Raw genomic sequence first — 21,534 nt, 5'->3', positions numbered from 1 at the left:
ACATTTATATTTGAGAATAGGTTTTCGCCTTTTTTTCTGGCAACAAAACAGCTGTGTTAAGATGTTAAAACACCAAACTGGAACCTTTTTACGCGGAATCATGTCTGCATTAACCACAATACTTGTGGCCGGAATGCCACCATAAAACACACTCTGATAATATATGATGCATTGTCCTTGAAACTGATTGGTCCACACCAGAGACGGCTTTCTTTTGAGCCTCGTCTCAAAACGGCGTTAGACCAGAGGAAGCCAAAAGGCGTACAGCTCAAAGACAATGCCACTATTAGAGTAATGAGGGCTCGGAGTAAGCATCTACATCATTAGACCTCCTTTGCCAGTACCAAAATATAATAATAGGGGTTTTTCCCCTTTTTTTCTGGCAACAAAACTGAAACCTTTTTACAAGGAATCATCTCTGCATTAACCACAATACTTGTGGCCAAAATGCAAAAAAACCACACTGATAATATATGATGCATTGTCCTTGAAACTGATTGGTCCACACCAGAGACGGCTTTCTTTTGAGCCTCGTCTCAAAACGGCGTTAGACCAGAGGACGCCAAAAGGCGTCACACAGCTCAAAGACAATGCCACTATCAGAGTAATGAGGGCTCGGGGTGAGTATCTACATCATTAGACCTCCTTTGCCAGTACCAAAATATAATAATAGGGGTTTTTCCCCGTTTTTTCTGGCAACAAAACTGAAACCTTTTTACAAGGAATCATGTTACTGCATTAACCACAATACTTGTGGCCGGAATGCAAACATAAAACACACTCTGATGATATATGATGCATTGTCCTTGAAACTGATTGGTCCACACCAGAGACGGCTTTCTTTTGAGCCTCGTCTCAAAACGGCGCTAGACCAGAGGACGCCAAAAGGCGTCCGCTTATGTCACGCGATCTAACCTCCGAAAAAAACCTCTGTTATGGATAACATCGGTCGCGAAAGACCGACGACGTTTTAAACAACTGCCTCTGCTTCATCAAACCACATGCGTTTGTTCACATTGTACATTATTTTTTGACGTTTGAGAATCAAAGCGGGCGGGCGGAGGTGGGGGGGGTGGTACAAGGCTACAAGCGTAAAGGTTAAGAACCCCACAGCGTTGGCGAGTTGGTGCTGATGATATTCCACACCCACCCACCCACAGCTCGTTGTGTGCCACACCACCGTGCCAGCCTTCCGTAGGTGCTGCTGACTCGCTACTGCTGCGACAAACAGCAAACTCCCCCCCCATCACCAACACTCCAAAAACGGTCTGTTACAGGCTACACGGGGGATCTTTGTCTTTGTGAATTGCTGATGTCGAGCGGAAGGAAGGAAGTTGCCGTGGTCTGATTTCTCTGTCGAGAAGCAAACTCCAGCCTTGTTTATCCCGACGCGGAGACACGCGGAGAGACACAGAGACACCGGGCGATACGGAGAAACAGGGGGGCACAGAGACATTGAGACACCGGGAGACGCAGACACACGCGGAGACACGCGGAGGCGCAGAGAGACACAGAGACACCGGGCGATACGGAGAAACAGGGGGGCACAGAGACATAGAGACACCGGGAGACACAGAGACGCGGAGACACGCGGAGAGACACAGAGACACCGGGCGATACTGAGAAACAGGGGGGCACAGAGACATTGAGACACCGGGAGACGCAGAGACACGCGGAGACACGCGGAGGCGCAGAGAGACACAGAGACACCGGGCGATACGGAGAAACAGGGGGGCACAGAGACATAGAGACACCGGGAGACACAGAGACGCGGAGACACGCGGAGAGACACAGAGACACCGGGCGATACTGAGAAACAGGGGGGCACAGAGACATTGAGACACCGGGAGACGCAGAGACACGCGGAGACACGCGGAGGCGCAGAGAGACACAGAGACACCGGGCGATACGGAGAAACAGGGGGGCACAGAGACATAGAGACACCGGGAGACGCAGAGATACGGGGAGACACGGTGACCCGGAGACACGGGGACACGGAGACAGGGGGACACAGAGAGACACAGAGATACACTGAGAAACAAAGGGACAGAGAGATAGAGACACCGGGAGACACAGAGATACGGGGAGACACAGAGATACGGTGACCCGGAGACACGGGGACACGGAGACAGGGGGACGCAGAGAGACACAGAGACACGGAGACACCGAAGACGCAGATAGACACAGAGACACCGGGCAACACTGAGAAACACGGGGACACGGAGACACCGGGAGACACAGAGACACGGGGACACGGAGACGCAGAGAGACACCGTGAGACACAGAGACGCGGAGACACCGGAGGCGCAGATAGACACAGAGATACATAGACACCGGGCAACACTGAGAAACACGGGGACACGGAGACACCGGGGAGACACAGAGACACAGGGACACGGAGTCATCGGAGACACGGGGACACGGAGTCATCGGAGACATAGACACACGGAAAGGCGCACACATTGCAAGTGTACAGACATACACACTGGCACACCCAGACACACACAGACACAAACTGATACACATGAGCACACTGACGTACGTACATACACAGAGACGTACACACTGAGGTATGCACACAGGTCTGCAGACACGTACACATACACAGAGGGATACACACGGACAGACACAGACGCACATACGCGCCTTATCAATGTCGTTCCAAGCGCTTTTTTTCTAACAGATTTAAACGACAACTTGGAAAATGTTTCCTATTCAAGAAATCGTCACTCGGGAACAGTTAAATGTAAGTACTGTGTGTGTGTGTGGATATGCGTGTGTGTGTAGCTGGTCTAGCACCCCCTCGTGTGCCGTGCCGGCCTTCATAGGTGCTGCTGCTACTCGCTAACAGCACTTGCCCCAACAGTCTGTTAAGGCTACACGGGGGATATTTGTGTGAGTGGGTGGTGGTTGAGTGAGTGGTGGGTGAGTGGTGGGGTGAGTGGTGGGTGAGTGAGTGGGTGTTGGGTGAGTGGTGGGGTGAGTGGTGGGTGAGTGAGTGGGTGTTGGGTGAGTGAGTAGGTGTTGGGTCTTTGTCTTTGTGGGGAGATGTGTGGATGAGTTGGTGATAGGGTGATAATGGTGTACGTGTGTGTGAGTGAGTAGTCGACTCAGCCTCAACATGAGTACCTGGTGCGAAGTGTAAACATCGCCATTGGGGAGACAAAGGCGGCCGGGCGTGGTGCTGGCCACCCACCCCCTCGTGTGCCACAGTGCCGGTAGCCTTCATAGGCGCCGTTGCTCGCTAACAACACTTGCCCCAACAGCCTGTTACAGGCTACACGGGGAACCTTTGTCTTTGTGCGGGGAGCGGTGGCGCGACGGTTATGGTGCGAGTCTATGGGCAGTGTTGAGTCTATGGGCAGTGTTGAGTCTATGGTGTAGTGTTGAGTCTATGGTGCAGTGTTGAGTCTATGGTGCAGTGTTGAGTCTATGGTGCAGTGTTGAGTCTATGGACAGTAATGAGTCTATGGTGTAGTGTTGAGTCTATGGTGCAGTGTTGAGTCTATGGTGCAGTGTTGAGTCTATGGACAGTTATGAGTCTATGGTGTAGTGTTGAGTCTATGGTGCAGTGTTGAGTCTATGGGCAGTGCTGAGTCTTTGGGCAGTGTTGAGTCCATGGGTAGTGTTGAGTCTATGGGCAGTGTTGAGTCTTTGGGCAGTGTTGAGTCCATGGGTAGTGTTGAGTCCATGGGCAGTGATGCGTCTATGGGCAGTGATGCGTCTATGGGCAGTGTTGAGTCTATGGGCAGTGTTGAGTCCATGGGTAGTGTTGAGTCTATGGGCAGTGCTGAGTCTATGGGCAGTGTTGAGTCCATGGGTAGTGTTGAGTCTATGGGCAGTGATGAGTCTATGGGCAGTGATGAGTCTATGGGCAGTGTTGAGTCTATGGTGCAGTGCTGAGTCTATGGGCAGTGTTGAGTCTATGGTGCAGTGTTGAGTCTATGGTGCAGTGTTGAGTCTATGGGCAGTGTTGAGTTTATGGACAGTAATGAGTCTATGGTGCAGTGTTGAGTCTATGGGCAGTGTTGAGTCTATGGTGCAGTGTTGAGTCTATGGGCAGTGTTGAGTCTATGGTGCAGTGTTGAGTCTATGGGCAGTGATGAGTCTATGGGCAGTGATGAGTCTATGGGCAGTGTTGAGTCTATGGTGCAGTTTTGAGTCTATGGGCAGTGATGAGTCTATGGTGCAGTGTTGAGTCTATGGGCAGTGTTGAGTCTATGGTGCAGTGTTGAGTCTATGGGCAGTGTTGAGTCTATGGTGCAGGGTTGAGTCTATGGGCAGTGATGAGTCTATGGTGCAGTGTTGAGTCTATGGGCAGTGATGAGTCTATGGGCAGTGTTGAGTCTATGGGCAGTGATGAGTCTATGGGCAGTGTTGAGTCTATGTATAGTGATGCGTCTATGGTGCAGTGTTGAGTCTATGGTGCAGTGTTGAGTCTATGGTGCAGTGTTGAGTCTATGGGCAGTGATTAGTCTATGGTGCAGTGTTGAGTCTATGGGCAGTGTTAAGTCTATGGGCAGTGTTGTATATATGTTGAACTTCTTTCGCACCATACGTAGCCAACCGTGCTATTCGGAGTTGCAGAGGGGGAGGCTAACAAACTAGACACACACAAAGCAGTTCGCCCGTCAGCGGGGTCGAGGATGATGAAGTCTAAATAGACAGTAGGAGCAGCAGCAGCGCCACGTAATTCGTTTCAACTACCGTGTGTGCCACCAACCTACCCTGCCATCCAAAATAATAATAATAAAATAGTGCGTTGTTAGCGGTTAGCGCTCCGAACCCGGCGGCCCGAGTTCGACTCCCCACGCTCGCGGGGCGATGATCTGAAGCAGTTCCTGGGGGCCTCCCCCCTCCGCCAAGATCCACTGGGCAGCCATGAACGAGTTACCTCAGTGCAGTGTGCAGAGGAAGGAGAAACCCAACACCCCATCAGCGCCTCGGCAAAACAAAAAGGGCGACCCGGGTTTTGTGGTGTTTGTGGCCACGCTCGCTATCACAGACATCTATCTCACCCACCGTGCCATCAAAAACACCCAGCAACAACAGCAGCAACACCATACACCACCACCACCACCCAAACATTTTAAAAAAACACACGCAAACGTGACAGCCACCGATCCCCAGGGGATGAATTAAATTCCGCGGGGATATTTTTTCGTGTTGTTGACTCCCCCCCCCTCTATCTCTCTCTCTCGGCTTCACGAACCCAGGGCAACTCCTTGAACTTCATCCGCCCATCGTAAAATCCCACGCGGTGTCCCCCACCCACCGACCCACCGACCCTCCACACCCTCCACACCCACCCACTCACCCACCATCCCACCCTCGGGGATACTTTTCGCGCGTATCCGTTATAACGTGGAACTCGTGACCGTTATAACACAGAACGCGCGCCCGTTATAACGCAGAAAGCGCGCCCGTTATGACACAACGCGCGCCCGTTATAACACAGAACGCGCGCCCGAGTGTGGCTGTGTGTCTGTACACGCGTGTGAGTGTGTCTGTGTGTCTGCACGCGCGTGTGAGTGTGTCTGCGTGTCTGTACGCGCGTGTGAGTGTGTCTGTGTGTCTGTACGCGCGTGTGAGTGTGTCTGTGTCTGTACGCGCGTGTGAGTGTGTCTGTGTGTCTGTACGCGCGTGTGAGTGTGTCTGTGTGTCTGTACGCGCGTGTGAGTGTGTCTGTGTGTCTGTACGCGCGTGTGAGTGTGTCTGTGTGTCTGTACGCGCGTGTGAGTGTGTCTGTGTGTTTGTACGCGCGTGTGAGTGTGTCTGTGTGTCTGTACGCGCGTGTGAGTGTGTCTGTGTGTCTGTACGCGCGTGTGAGTGTGTCTGTGTGTCTGTACGCGCGTGTAAGTGTGTCTGTGTGTCTGTACGCGCGTGTGAGTGTGTCTGTGTGTCTGTACGCGCGTGTGAGTGTGTCTGTGTGTCTGTACGCGCGTGTGAGTGTGTCTGTGTGTCTGTACGCGCGTGTGAGTGTGTCTGTGTGTCTGTACGCGCGTGTGTGTGTGTCTGTGTGTCTGTACGCGCGTGTGAGTGTGTCTGTGTGTCTGTACGCGCGTGTAAGTGTGTCTGTACGCGCGTGTGAGTGTGTGTCTGTGTGTCTGTACGCGCGTGTGAGTGTGTCTGTACGCGCGTGTGAGTGTGTCTGTGTGTCTGTACACGCGTGTGAGTGTGTCTGTACGCGCGTGTGAGTGTGTCTGTGTGTGTACGTGCGTGTGAGTGTGTCTGTGTGTCTGTACGCGCGTGTGAGTGTGTCTGTACGCGCGTGTGAGTGTGTCTGTGTGTCTGTACGTGCGTGTGAGTGTGTCTGTGTGTCTGTACGCGCGTGTGAGTGTGTCTGTGTGTCTGTATGCGCGCGTGTGTGTCTGTGTGTCTGTACGCGCGTGTGAGTGTGTCTGTGTGTCTGTACACGCGCGTGAGTGTGTCTGTGTGTCTGTACGCGCGTGTGAGTGTGTCTGTGTGTCTGTACGCGCGTGTGAGTGTGTCTGTGTGTCTGTACGCGCGTGTGTGTGTGTCTGTGTGTCTGTACGCGCGTGTGAGTGTGTCTGTGTGTCTGTACGGGCGTGTGAGTGTGTCTGTGTGTCTGTACGCGCGTGTAAGTGTGTCTGTACGCGCGTGTGAGTGTGTGTCTGTGTGTCTGTACGCGCGTGTGAGTGTGTATGTACGCGCGTGTGAGTGTGTCTGTCTGTACGCGCGTGTGAGTGTGTCTGTGTGTCTGTACGCGCATGTGAGTGTGTCTGTGTGTCTGTACGCGCGTGTGAGTGTGTGTCTGTGTGTCTGTACGCGCGTGTGAGTGTGTCTGTGTGTCTGTACGCGCGTGTGAGTGTGTCTGTGTGTCTGTACGCGCGTGTGAGTGTGTGTCTGTGTGTCTGTACACGCGTGTGAGTGTGTCTGTGTGTCTGTACGGGCGTGTGAGTGTGTCTGTGTGTCTGTACGCGCGTGTAAGTGTGTCTGTACGCGCGTGTGAGTGTGTGTCTGTGTGTCTGTACGCGCGTGTGAGTGTGTCTGTACGCGCGTGTGAGTGTGTCTGTCTGTACGCGCGTGTGAGTGTGTCTGTGTGTCTGTACGCGCATGTGAGTGTGTCTGTGTGTCTGTACGCGCGTGTGAGTGTGTGTCTGTGTGTCTGTACGCGCGTGTGAGTGTGTCTGTGTGTCTGTACACGCGTGTGAGTGTGTCTGTACGCGCGTGTGAGTGTGTCTGTGTGTCTGTACGTGCGTGTGAGTGTGTCTGTGTGTCTGTACGCGCGTGTGAGTGTGTCTGTACGCGCGTGTGAGTGTGTCTGTGTGTCTGTATGCGCGCGTGTGTGTCTGTGTGTCTGTACGCGCGTGTGAGTGTGTCTGTGTGTCTGTACGTGCGTGTGAGTGTGGCTGTGTGCCTGTACGCGCGTGTGAGTGTGTCTGTGTGTCTGTACGTGCGTGTGAGTGTGTCTGTGTGTCTGTACGCGCGTGTGAGTGTGTCTGTGTGTCTGTACGCGCGTGTGAGTGTGTCTGTACGCGCGTGTGAGTGTGTCTGTACGCGCGTGTGAGTGTGTGTCTGTGTGTCTGTACGCGCGTGCGTTGTGAGAGGGTTCAGCAAGTAGGGGGTCATCGCAAGCACGCTGACCGGGGGAGTTTGGGGGATTCCTTGGGGAGAGATGAGTGCGGTACATTCTCAGGGACGCGATCTGGGTGTTCTAATTTACAGCCACCGGGGAGGGGTCGTGGTTGAGGTCGCTGCTACGTGCAAAGGCAAAGGTCACCCGTATAGCCTTTGTAAACAGGCAGCACCGTGGCTCGCGATGCCCGGTAGGCTGGTTTGGTGGGTGGCACGGGAAATCCCACAGCAAGATATTTAACGCGGGCAGATAGACGGACAGGACGGACAAGCGAACAGACGGATGGGCTAAGGGACAAGTGGGCAGAAAGACACGGGCAGACACGGGCGCAGACAAGCGGACAACAACAACAAGCGCCATTCGCCACTAAGTGGCAGTGACGTCACCACGACGCTTGTGCCAGGCTATGTTCACCTTGAGGCCACGTGAAGTGTCCAACGCCCGCTGGCAGGAGGTCACGGGGCAGACCCAAGTGACACGGGTCGACTGACTGAGATGACTGGCTGATGCACCACCTGTGCCCCCTACTGTGCCAACCTGCTGTGCTTTAGCCACCCGGCGCTCCGCGGACACGCACAGACAGACAGACAAGGGGACACACATACATACAGACAGTCGGACACACACACAGACATACAGACAATCGGACACACACAGACATACAGACAATCGGACACACACAGACATACAGACAATCGGACACACACAGACATACAGACAATCGGACACACACATACAGACAATCGGACACACAGACATACAGACAATCGGACACACACAGACAGACAGACAAGCGGACACACACAGACATACAGACAAGCGGACACACACATACATACAGACAATCGGACACACACACAGACATACAGACAATCAGACACACACAGACATACAGACAATCGGACACACACAGACATACAGACAATCGGACACACACATACAGACAATCGGACACACAGACATACAGACAAGCGGACACACACAGACATACAGACAATCGGACACGCACAGACATACAGACAATCGGACACACACAGACATACAGACAATCGGATACACACAGACATACAGACAATCGGACACACACAGACATACAGACAATCGGACACACACAGACATACAGACAATCGGACACACACAGACATACAGACAATCGGACACACACATACAGACAATCGGACACACAGACATACAGACAAGCGGACACACACAGACATACAGACAATCGGACACGCACAGACATACAGACAATCGGACACACACAGACATACAGACAATCGGACACACACATACAGACAATCGGACACACAGACATACAGACAATCGGACACACACAGACAGACAGACAAGCGGACACACACAGACATACAGACAAGCGGACACACACATACATACAGACAATCGGACACACACACAGACATACAGACAATCAGACACACACAGACATACAGACAATCGGACACACACATACAGACAATCGGACACACAGACATACAGACAAGCGGACACACACAGACATACAGACAATCGGACACGCACAGACATACAGACAATCGGACACACACAGACATACAGACAATCGGATACACACAGACATACAGACAATCGGACACACACAGACATACAGACAATCGGACACACACAGACATACAGACAATCGGACACACACAGACATACAGACAATCGGACACACACATACAGACAATCGGACACACAGACATACAGACAAGCGGACACACACAGACATACAGACAATCGGACACGCACAGACATACAGACATTCGGACACACACAGACATACAGACAATCGGACACACACAGACATACAGACAATCGGACACACACAGACATACAGACAATCGGACACGCACAGACATACAGACAATCGGACACGTACAGCCATACAGACAATCGGGCACACACAGAGATACAGACAAGCGGACACAAAGACATACAGACAAGCGGACACACACAGACATACAGACAATCGGACACACACAGACATACAGACAATCGGACACACACAGACATACAGACAATCGGACACACACAGACATACAGACAATCGGACACACACAGACATACAGACAATCGGACACAGACAGACAATCGGAAACACACATACATACAGACAATCGGACACACACAGACATACAGACAATCGGACACACACAGACATACAGACAATCGGACACGCACAGACATACAGACAATCGGACACACACAGACATACAGACAATCGGACACACACAGACATACAGACAATCGGACTCGCACAGACATACAGACAATGGGACACACACAGACATACAGACAAGCGGACACACACACATACATACAGACAATCGGACACGCACAGACATACAGACAATCGGACACAGACATACAGACAATCGGACACACACAGACATACAGACAATCGGACACACACAGATATACAGACAATCGGACACGCACAGACATACAGACAATCGGACACACACAGACATACAGACAAGCGGACACACACAGACATACAAACAATCGGACACACACAGACATACAGACAATCGGACACACACATACAGACAAGCGGACACACACAGACATACAGACAATCGGACACACAGACATACAGACACACACAGACATACAGATAATCGGACACACACAGACATACAGACAATCGGACACACACAGACATACAGACAAGCGGACACAGACATTTCACTTTTCAGTTTGATGTATTAGGTATATCCCTGTGAGCCATGCGGCCCTTGACTCGGGTACAACCGCAACAAAATAAAAACATGAACAAGAAACATCGGAAAGTGACTACGCGCAAATAGAAAAATCCTCGGGAAAAAACCAGCAAAGTCTTCCAGAAAAAACACCGCATTTCAACGCTGTGTGTGCAAATTATCCCATACAGACACGCGGACAGACACGGGCAGAAACACAGACAGACAGATAGACACGGACAGGCAGACACGGACAGACAGACACACACACAGACAGAGAGAGGCGATGTTTATTTATCAGCATTGCGTGTTGTTTGCTACAGGAAGAAAGATCGACGCGATCAAAATACCCGGGGCTTTGGCCTCCTCCACCCAAATCTGGTTCCACCCATCATCACCACCACCACCGCTCGTTCCCCCGGGGTCACGGATAGAAGTTCGTGCGGGAATTATTTCTTTATTTGCGTTCTCAGCTCGTCGTGCTGCGAGCTTGTGGGCTGTCGTGTTTTTCGATCCCATCGCCACCACCGCCACCACCACAACCGACGTCGTCTGTCCGTCCCGCATCCCACAGACACAGAGAGGCGTGCTCCCCGAGTCTCGGAGACGCGGGGGTGGGGGGAGACGCGGGGAGACGAGCGGGTAGACACAGGGAGACACGGGGGAGACCTGGGGGAGACGCGGGGAGACGCGCGGGAGACGCGGGGGAGACACGTGGGAGACACAGGGAGACACGGGGGAGACCTGGGGGAGACGCGGGGAGACGCGCGGGAGACACAGGGAGACACGGGGGAGACCTGGGGAAGACGCGGGGAGACGCGGGGGAGACGCGCGGGAGACGCGGGGGAGACACAGGGAGACACAGGGAGACCTGGGGAGACCTGGGGAGACGCGGGGAGACGCGCGGGAGACACGGGGAGACGCGGGGAGACGACACGGAGACCTGGGGAGACGCGGGGGGAGACGCAGGGAGACACAGGGAGACACAGGGAGACACAGGGAGACCTGGGGAGACGCGGGGGGAGACGCGGGGAGACGCGGGGAGACGACACGGAGAGACACGGGGAGACACGCTGAGAGACACGGAGAGACACGGGGAGACACGCTGAGAGACCCAGGGAGACACGGGGGGACGACACGGAGAGACACGGGGAGACTCAGGGAGACACGGAGAGACACGGGGAGACACGCTGAGAGACACGGAGAGACCCAGGGAGACACGGGGAGACGACACGGGGAGACCCAGGGAGACACGGAGAGACACGGGGAGACACGCTGAGAGACACGGGGAGACCCAGGGAGACGACACGGAGAGACGACGCCGAGAGACGCGGGGAGAGGCGCAGAGTCGTGGTATGGGCCGTCTCTGCACGTTTTTTTCCAGCTTTCGAACTCGCGAGCGGCGGACGGTGATTTACCTTCAGGTTAGTTGGGGGTGGGCGCGTGGTGGGGTAAAGTTTGGGTACTCCACTCCCCACGCCACTTCCAAGACGCATTGGTGTGTGAGAGAGTGGTGCGTGCGCGTGTATGCATAAGCACTGGGGAGACAAAGGCGGCTCGCTAACAGCACTCGCCCCAACAGTCTTGTTGAGGATGCACTGGGGACCTTGGTTGTGTACACACACGCGTGTGCAGGGTGCTTCAAAAACATGTGAACACTTCGGAGAATTTGCAACAACGCCGCGAGAAATGTGGTGCCTTCCTACGCGTTGACAGCGGTGGCGAAGCACGTGGGGAGGGACTCTTTGACTTTCTGAAGCTGTTAACGTTACATTTGATACGTCACGGGACTCAAATTGTAAATGTTGTGGATTTACTCTCCAACACACCGGTGGGCTGAAGTAGTATACTACACTATACACTACACTATACTGCTATACACTACACTACTATACACTACACTATGCTACTATACACTATACTATACACTATACTACTATACACTACACTACTATACACTACACACTACACTATACACTACACTATACTACTATACACTATACTACTAATCACCACACTACTATACACTACACACTACACTACACACTACACTATACACTACACTGCACTACTATACACTACACTATACACTACACTATACACTACACTATACACTACACTATACACTACACTAGTAACTAATTGGCGTTTTCTTCCTACGTGACTTTACCGAAAAAACCAAAGAGTATGAATCATTGCGGTCACGAAAGCCTCAAATCTATAATTAATTGGCGTCTTGTTTACGTGACAAATACCCTTAATAATTGGCTGTGTCGGGTGGTGGAGGGTTACGACACATACTTGCGCGATCCAACCCAAAAACCTTTACTATTAATACATTTGTCATCATGTTACAGTTGTATCATCCGTTTCTTTTCAATTAAAAACGATAAGTCCCAGATAAGGGCTTAAACATTTTTAAGCGCCCTGTATATGTACATATGCGTGTGTGTATCATGGGATACACACACGCATATGTATGAAACAGAAGAACAGATTTTACCCATTCTGGCAAGCCCGTAATTATAATAAATATTGGGGGGGCATATCCCCCCCCAATATTCAAATATGCTCAAAATGTCCCCCCCCCCCAAAATATCGCTATAAAATACATTTCTGTTTATATGATTGTGGTTATGGTTTTACTTTATTAATCACGAATCTCTGCCGTTGCATACAATGAAACAAGAAAAGGTTAAAAAAATATATCAGAGCAATGTAATACAATAATACTATTAGACATTACTGTAAAAAAAGAAAGTCAATCCTATGTGTGAGTGAATTTTTTTATATATTTTAGGCAGGAAATTCGTTTTAAAATTTATATATATTTTTTTGGGGGGGGGTACCCCCTGGAAGATTTGGTCCCCCCCAATGTTGATTCCATGGCTACGACCTTGCTCTCTTGGCATATACAACAGGGGGTGTGTGAAGATGTTCAAACACCAAATATGAACCTTTTGCAAGGAATCAAGTTACTGTGCATTGACAACACACGCTACTTGTGGTGAACATGCAAACAAAACATGCAATGATAGGAATAATAAGAATATATGGACATTGCCTTCGAAACTGATTGTCCTACAGCAGAGACAGCCTTCTTGATGATGGCATTGTCTCACCACCAGTGTCAGACCAGAGAACGCCAAAAGAAGTGTCTATTTAGCGTTTGAACATTCTTAAACAACTCCTGCTTCATTGACATAAAAGGTAAAATCCTAATCTTAGTTCCCATACGTTGATGCTGTTTAACACGTAGTAGGCTTTCGCGACCAATATTATTCATAATAGAGTTTTTTTGGGGTTCGATCGCGTTATTTATGTATGTGTCGTAACCCTCCACCACCCGACACGGCCAATCAGCAGAAAATGTGTCACGTTGACAAAAGACAAAATAGTTCACTACTTTAGCCCACCGGTGTGTTGAAGAGTGAATCCACAACATTTACAGTTTGAGTACGACGTTGCGCTGGTAATTACATCCAGCATCATCGGGCAATTCGCCAGAATGGTAAAGCCCTCGCTTGCTCCCGATCTTATATAGAGCAGCAGCAGGGTGACGTCATCATTTAACTCATTCAGGTGCAGTGATTTGAGGCGGAGGGGGGGGTATTGTAATTATATAATCGATTGGTAATCAGTCAATGGTTATGATTAGTAATGAGTTGTAGATTCGTAATTAGTTGTAATGTGTGTTATTGTGATTATATGCTACGCTAGTAATCAGTTAATTAGTATGTGTTTCCCCTGTAAGGAATTGTAATGTGTATTATTTAATAATACGTTGATACTGGCAAAACGGTCTCTAGTGATATCGCGCTACTCAGCCCAAGCTCTCAATGCTCTGGATGTGTGTGGCATTGTCTTGGTACTGGTCGCCGTGTGGCATTCTCTGATCTGACGCTGGTACAGAGACAACGTCTTAAAGACGGCTTGCTCTGCTTGAGGCCAATCAGTTTCAAAGACAACGCTTGCTAATCATCATCAGAGCCATGTTTTGTTTGTATGTGCACCACACGCACTGCGTGCGGTGCGGTTAATGCGGTGCTTGATTCCTTGCCAAAGGTTGAACCTACTTGGTGTTTGATCATCTTAACACAATTCCTGTGCTCTTTACTCTTTGCTTCTATTCGGTAAAGTCACGTAGGTAAGAAAATAAAATAAAACAATAAAAATGAAATCACGACGTTTTTGGCCACAACACAAGTGGCTATTCATCGGGTGAAGGGACCGGGCTGTCCAAAAGACAGCGTTGGAGTGAAATCAGCCAAGCCCAGGTCGCGTCCTTTAAGCTGTGTGGGAGGAAACAAAGGCGCCTTGACAAAGGAATTAGCATAACAATGAGCATGATGTACGTAGGAGGTACATGATGGACCATGATGGACCAGGCGCGGGGAGGACCATGATGGACCAGGCACGGGGGGAGGAGAGTTCACATAATGTTGGTGTGAAGGGAAATAAGCAGCTGTGAAAGTTTGGGATATCACTACTTGAAAAAATATACTGTACCATTGAAAATAAGTTTAATGTTTGGTTTGATTTAGAACATCTTTCCAATGATTGCTTAATTTGAAACCATCCTCTCGGTTGAAATTGTGTCTGTGTTTGTAAATCTGAATTGCCACACTTTCATGCTCTTGCCAGAAAGGGGAAAACCTATTGTTATTTTTCATGCATGTGTGTGTTTGTTTTGTGTCCGTGTGGTGTGTGTCCGAGTTATGTTATATTGCGGTGCAGGCGGTCCTCGACTTACGAACACACGCACTTACGAACCGGCTTCCAATATATTTAGTTTTAATATTGCGCTTATAACGCGAACTCGCGAGATGTAATGAGTCAGCCTCATGCTGGGAGTGAGCGATGTTGTGTGTATGTGGTGTATGAAAGTGTGTGTGTGTGTGTATGAAAGTGTGTATGAAAGTGTGTGTGTGTATGAAAGTGTGTATAAAAGTGTGTGTGTATGAAAGTGTGTGTGTATGAAAGTGTGTATGTATAAAAGTGTGTATGTGTGTGTATGAAAGTGTGTGTGTGTATGAAAGTGTGTATGAAAGTGTGTGTATGAAAGTGCGTATGAAAGTGTGTGTGTGTATGAAAGTGTGTATGAAAGTGTGTATGTATGCAAGTGTGTATGAAAGTGTGTATGAAAGTGTATGTGTATGAAAGTGTGTATGTATGAAAGTGTGTATGTGTGTGTATGAAAGTGTGTGTGTATGAAAGTGTGTATGAAAGGGTGTGTGTGTATGAAAGTGCGTATGAAAGTGTGTATGAAAGTGTGTGTGTATGAAAGTGTGTGTGTATGAAAGTGTGTTTGTATGAAAGTGTGTATGTGTGTGTATGAAAGTGTGTATGTGTGTGTATGAAAGTGTGTGTATTAAAGTGTGTGTGTATGAAAGTGTGTATGTGTGTGTATAAAAGTGTGTGTGTATGAAAGTGTGTATGAAAGTGTGTGTGTGTATGAAAGTGTGTGTGTATGAAAGTGTGTGTGTGTATGAAAGTGTGTTTGTATGAAAGTGTGTATGTGTGTGTATGAAAGTGTGTATGTATGAAAGTGTGTGTGTATGGGGAGTGGTAGTGTAGCGGTTAGCACTACGCTTTGCTACGAACCCGGCCACCCGGGTTCAATTCCCGCTCACGGCCAACACCAGTGACGATTATCTGAACCGGTCCTGGGCCTCCCCGAGGTCGACTCAGCCTCAAATGAGTACCTGGTGCAGTGGGGAGTAAACATCGCCACTGGGGAGACAAAGGCGGCAGGGCGTGGCGCTGGCCACCCACCCCCCGTGTGCCGTGCCAGCCTTCATAGTTGATTGCTAACAGCACTTGCCCCAACAGTCTGTTACAGGCTACACGGGGGATATTTGTCTTTGTTGTATGAATGTGCGAGAGTGTGGTGTGAGTGGTGTCCGTGTGGTGTGTGTGTGTGTGTGGCGTGTGTGTGCCTGTGTGTGTGGTGTGTGAGTGTATGAGAGTGATGTGTGTGTGTGAGAGTGTTGTGTGTGTGTGGTGTGTGAGTGTATGAGAGTGATGTGTGTATGAGAGTGATGTGTATGTGTGAGAGTGTTGTGTGTGTGTCTGTGTGTGTGCGAGTAATGTGTGTGTGTGTATGAGAGTGATGTGTCTGTGTGAGTGTTTGAGAGTGATGTGTGTGTGTGAGAGTGTTGTGTGTTTGTGTGGTGTGTGTGTGTGGTGTGTGAGTGTATGAGAGTGATGTGTGTGCATGAGAGTGATGTGTGTGTGTGTGAGTGTTGTGTGTGTGGCTGTGTGTGTGCGAGTGATGTGTGTGTGTATGAGAGTGATGTGTGTGTGTGTGAGTGTATGAGAGTGATGTGTGTGTGTGTGAGAGTGTTGTGTGTTTGTGTGGTGTGTGTGTGCCTGTGTGTGTGGTGTGTGAGTGTATGAGAGTGATGTGTGTGTGAGAGTGTTGTGTGTGTGGTGTGTGTATGAGAGTGATGTGTGTGTATGAGAGTGATGTGTGTGTGTGAGAGTGTTGTGTGTGTGGTGTGTGCGTGTATGAGAGTGGTGTGTGTTTGTGTGGTGTGTGTGTATGAGAGTGATGTGTGTGTGTGTGAGAGTGTTGTGTGTGTGTGGTGTGTGTGTGTATGAGAGTGATGTGTTTGTGAGAGTGTTGTGTGTGTGAGAGTGTTGTGTGTGTGTGTGAGAGTGTTGTGTGTGTATAGTCGTACACACACACACCCAGAAACTCCCCACGCATCCGCATTTAGCTGGAAAACAGGTGCACGCCTATAGCAGATTTCCTGTCCCATGCACGGATTCATGACCCTAGCACTTGCAGCATAACACCAGCCACTCGGACGCAACAAAGATCCCCCGTGTAGCCTTACCAGACTGTTGGGGCAAGTGCTGTTAACGAGTAGCAGCAGCTATGGCACACGCGGTGGATGGATGGCCAGCATCCAACCCCGGCCGCCTTTGTCTCCCCAGTGGCGATGTTATTACGCACTATTATTATTTGGATGGCAGGGTTGTTTGGTGGCACACAGGGTAACACTCGTTACCCCTCGCAGCCAGAAGGACCTCGGTTTTATTCCAGACCTGAGCTCTTTTTGTCCGTGTGAAGTTGAAAGAATTACGTGGCGCTGCTGCTGCTCCTACTGTCTATTTAGACTTCATCATCCTCGACCCCGCTGTCGGGCGAACTGCTTTGTGTGTCTAGTTTGTTAGTCCCCCCCCCCTCGCAACTCCGATTAGCACGGTTGGCTACGTACGGTGCGAAAGAAGTTCAACATATATACAACACTGCCCATAGACTCAATACTGCTCATAGACTCAACACTGCCCATAGACTCAACACTGCCCATAGACTCAACACTTCCCCATAGACTCAACACTGCCTATAGACTCAACACTGCACCACAGACTCAACACTGCCCATAGACTCAACACTGCACTATAGACTCAACACTGCCCATAGACTCACCACTGCCCATAGACTCAACACTGCCTATAGACTCAACACTGCACCATAGACTCACCACTGCCCATAGACTCAACACTGCCCATAGACTCATCACTGCCCATGGACTCAACACTGCCCATAGACTCAACACTGCCCATGGACTCACCACTGCACCACAGACTCAACACTGCACCATAGACTCAACACTGCCCATAGACTCAACACTGCCCATAGACTCAACACTGCACCATAGACTCACCACTGCACCATAGACTCAACACTGCACCATAGACTCAACACTGCCCATAGACTCAACACTGCCCATAGACTCAACACTGCCCATAGACTCAACACTGCACCATAGACTCACCACTGCACCATAGACTCAACACTGCCCATAGACTCAACACTGCCCATAGACTCAACACTGCCCATGGACTCACCACTGCACCACAGACTCAACACTGCACCATAGACTCAACACTGCCCATAGACTCAACACTGCCCATAGACTCAACACTGCACCATAGACTCACCACTGCACCATAGACTGTTTGTTGTTGTTGTGTTTAGTTTGTTGTCCTTCCTCTGCACCTCCGATGAACACGCTTGGCTACGTACGGTGCGAACGAAGTTCAACATACGTACACACGCAACAAACATCACCGTAAGTGAGGTCTCCCCCCCCCCCCGAAGCAAAGAAAAAAATACTCGATTAAAAATGAAATAATGGAGTACAATTTCCCTTTATAGTCGGAGCACAGTGAAGGAACTGTGGACTGGCAGAGTCTTGGAATGTGTGTGGGCATTTCTCGAGTCGCGGAGACACGCACACACAGCACTCAGCACACTCAGCACACACAGCACACTGCACACTCACGTCTCTGAGGCTCGCTACGGTGTTGGATCGAGGTGTGATCGTGAGTAGCGGAGATCTTTGCCTTCTACCTCGGTGTGTGTGTGTCTGTCTGTGTGTGTGTGTCTGTCCGCGTGTGTGTCTGTCTGTGTGTGTCTGTCCGTGTGTGTGTCCGTGTGTGTGTCTGTCCGTGTGTGTGTGTCTGTCCGTGTGTGTGTGTGTCCGTGTGTGTGTGTGTCTGTCTGTGTGTGTGTCTGTCCGTGTGTGTGTCTGTCCGTGTGTGTGTGTCTGTCCGTGTGTGTGTGTGTGTCTGTTCGTGTGTGTGTATGCGTTTGGAGGGGTAGTGTAGCAGGTAGCGCGCTGCGCTATGAACCTGCTCACGGCCAACACTGGTGACGATTATCTGAATCGATCCTGGGCCTCCCCTAGGTCGACTCGGCCTCAAATGAGTACCTGGTGCGGTGTGTAGTAAACATCGCCACTGGGGAGACAAAGGCGGTCGGGCGTGGTGCTGGCCACCCACCCCCTCGTGTACCGTTCCGGCCTTCATAGGTGCTCGCTAACAGCACTTGCCCCTACAGTCTGTTAAGGCTACACGGGGAGTCTTTGTTGTTTGTTTGTGTATGCGTGTAGCTTGAACTTCTTTCGCACCGTAAGTAGTTTTCAAGTTTTCAAGTTTCATGTATTAGGTACAGCCCTGTGAGCCATGCGGCTCTTAAGTCGGGTGCCACCGCAACAAACAAAATCTGAACGCAGAACATCCTAAAGCGACGACGCGCAACCAGCAAATATTCCACACACACAACAACAAACAAAACGCGCTAATCGGAGGTGTGGCGGGGTGGGCGGGTAAGGAAAAGAAACTAAACCCACAACACGCGGTTCTAAAGAATTTAATTTGTCAATCTGGACGATGTTGTTAAAGTGCAATAGCTCCGAGTGGCCTCCTGTTATCTCAGGGAAGAACGTTCCAGACGGCCGCAGAGGCGCATCTGAAAGCGCCGCGCGACGTCGATGCGGTGACCGCCGCCTTTTGCTCGATGGTCAGCGGCAACAGTGGCATGGACATCATCTCGGTTGGCATCCTCACCAGCGAGAGAGAGAACAGACGCAGAGATACTCAGACAGACTGGAGAGGGACATCGCCAAGACAGATGAAGAAGCGTTAAGAGATGTCGAGGCACAGACGACGAGGACGGGGGGGGCGGGGGGGTGGGTGGGGAGTGCCCGCGAGTGAAGTCGTCTTGAAGACGCGCGCGCCAGTGAGTGATAGGCAAAACCTCCTCCGCGCTGAGCTATAGCACGTCTTGGAAGTAGACGCGGGAGGTGCCCACACTTTACCCCACCGCCACCACTGCCACCGCCGCCACTGCCACCGCCACCACCGCCAACACCGCCACCACTGCCACCACCACCGCCACCGCCACCACCACCACCGCCACCACCACCGCCACCACCACCGCCACCGCCACCACCACCGCCACCATCGCCACCACCACCATCACCACCACCGCCACCACCACCACCGCCACCATCGCCACCACCACCGCCACCATCGCCACCACCACCATCACCACCACCACCACCGCCGCCACCATCGCCACCACCACCATCACCACCACCGCCACCACCACCGCCACCACCACCGCCACCACCACCACCACCGCCACCACCACCGCCACCATCGCCACCACCGCCACCACCGCCACCATCGCCACCACCGCCACCACCATCGCCACCACCACCACCGCCACCATCGCCACCACCGCCACCACCACCGCCGCTGCTGCTGAGTGGACAGAGGCGGTGGGGGGGGGGGGTGTAGCCCCCCGCTGTGTTTCTGGTGCCGCGCCGGGAGATAGAATCGATGATGCTGCTGATGATGATGCTGCTGCTGCTGCTGCTGATGATGATGATGCTGATGATGATGCTGCTGCTGATGATGATGCTGATGATGATGATGCTGATGATGATGCTGCTGCTGATGATGATGATGCAGCTGCTGATGTTGCTGCTGCTGCTGCTGCTGATGATGATGATGCTGCTGATGATGCAGCTGCTGCTGATGATGCTGCTGATGATGATGCAGCTGCTGATGATGCTTTCTGCAGCTGCTGCTGATGATGATGATGCTGCTGCAGCTGCTGCTGCTGATGCTGCTGCTGATGCTTCTGCAGTTGACGACGATGATGAGCGAACTGGTGGCGTCAGTTTGAAGGGAGATGTTTAAAAGATGTCTCGGACCCGCTGATGTAATTGGGGTTTAATTGAGGGCCGATGCATGAGATAGGGGCCCCTCTCAAATTAGCCCCATTAAGCGGAAATTATCCCCAGTCAAACGTAAATGTTTGTGTTTCACCGTGGAATTACAGCGTTAAGAGTGAAGATATAACGTGTGCGTGTGGTGTGTGCGTGTGTACGTGGCTGGGGAGCGGTGGTGTAGTGGTTAGCGCGCCGCGCGGTGAACCCGGCGACCCGAGTTCGATTCCCGCTCACGGCCAACACCGATGACGATTATCTGAACCGGTCGTGGGCCTCCCCCTAGGTCGACTCAGCCTCAAATGAGTACCTAGTGCGGTGTGTAGTAAACATCGCCACTGGGCAGACAAAGGCGGTCGGGCGTGGTGCTGGCCACCCACCCCCTCGTGTGCCGTTCGGGACTTCAGAGGTGCTCGCGAACAGCGCTTGCCCCGACAGTCTGTTAAGGCTGTACGGGGGATCTTTGTCTTTGTGGCTGGGGAGCGGTGGTGCAACGGTTCGCATCGGTTAGAAACGTCGTACACAGATTGTAAATGTTGTGGCTTTGCACTCCAACACAACCGGTGTGCTGTACTAGTATACTACACTATACACTACACTATACACTACACTATACAATATAGTACTATCTACTATACACAATATACTACACTATACACTAGTGCTGTACTGGTAACCAATT

At 51.0% G+C, this 21,534-nt stretch overlaps 1 protein-coding gene across 10 annotated transcripts in view; it reads left to right on the top strand.

Moving 5' to 3' along the window:
* Positions 1 to 1,131: 1,131 nt before the first annotated feature.
* Positions 1,132 to 21,534, top strand: part of LOC116955834 (pleckstrin homology-like domain family B member 1) — a 155,182-nt gene continuing 134,779 nt past the window's right edge. For 3 of the 10 annotated variants that reach the window (XM_076053771.1, XM_076053767.1, XM_076053766.1), the window contains exon 1: positions 1,135 to 2,746. In XM_076053771.1, coding sequence (XP_075909886.1) covers positions 2,705 to 2,746 — 42 coding nt within the window. In that variant the 5' untranslated portion in view covers positions 1,135 to 2,704. Of the gene's footprint in view, positions 2,747 to 21,534 lie in introns of all 10 variants that reach the window. The other 7 variants (XM_076053770.1, XM_076053772.1, XM_076053769.1 and 4 more) reach the window with 6 other exon arrangements.

The sequence above is a fragment of the Petromyzon marinus genome, chromosome 62 (genome assembly GCF_048934315.1).
Source record: "Petromyzon marinus isolate PM22_M1 ecotype Great Lakes invasive population chromosome 62, UKy_Petmar_22M1.pri1.0, whole genome shotgun sequence".
NCBI lineage: Eukaryota > Metazoa > Chordata > Hyperoartia > Petromyzontiformes > Petromyzontidae > Petromyzon > Petromyzon marinus.
Note: the sequence above shows the minus strand (reverse complement) of the source record. Positions and strands in the feature narration are given on the sequence as shown.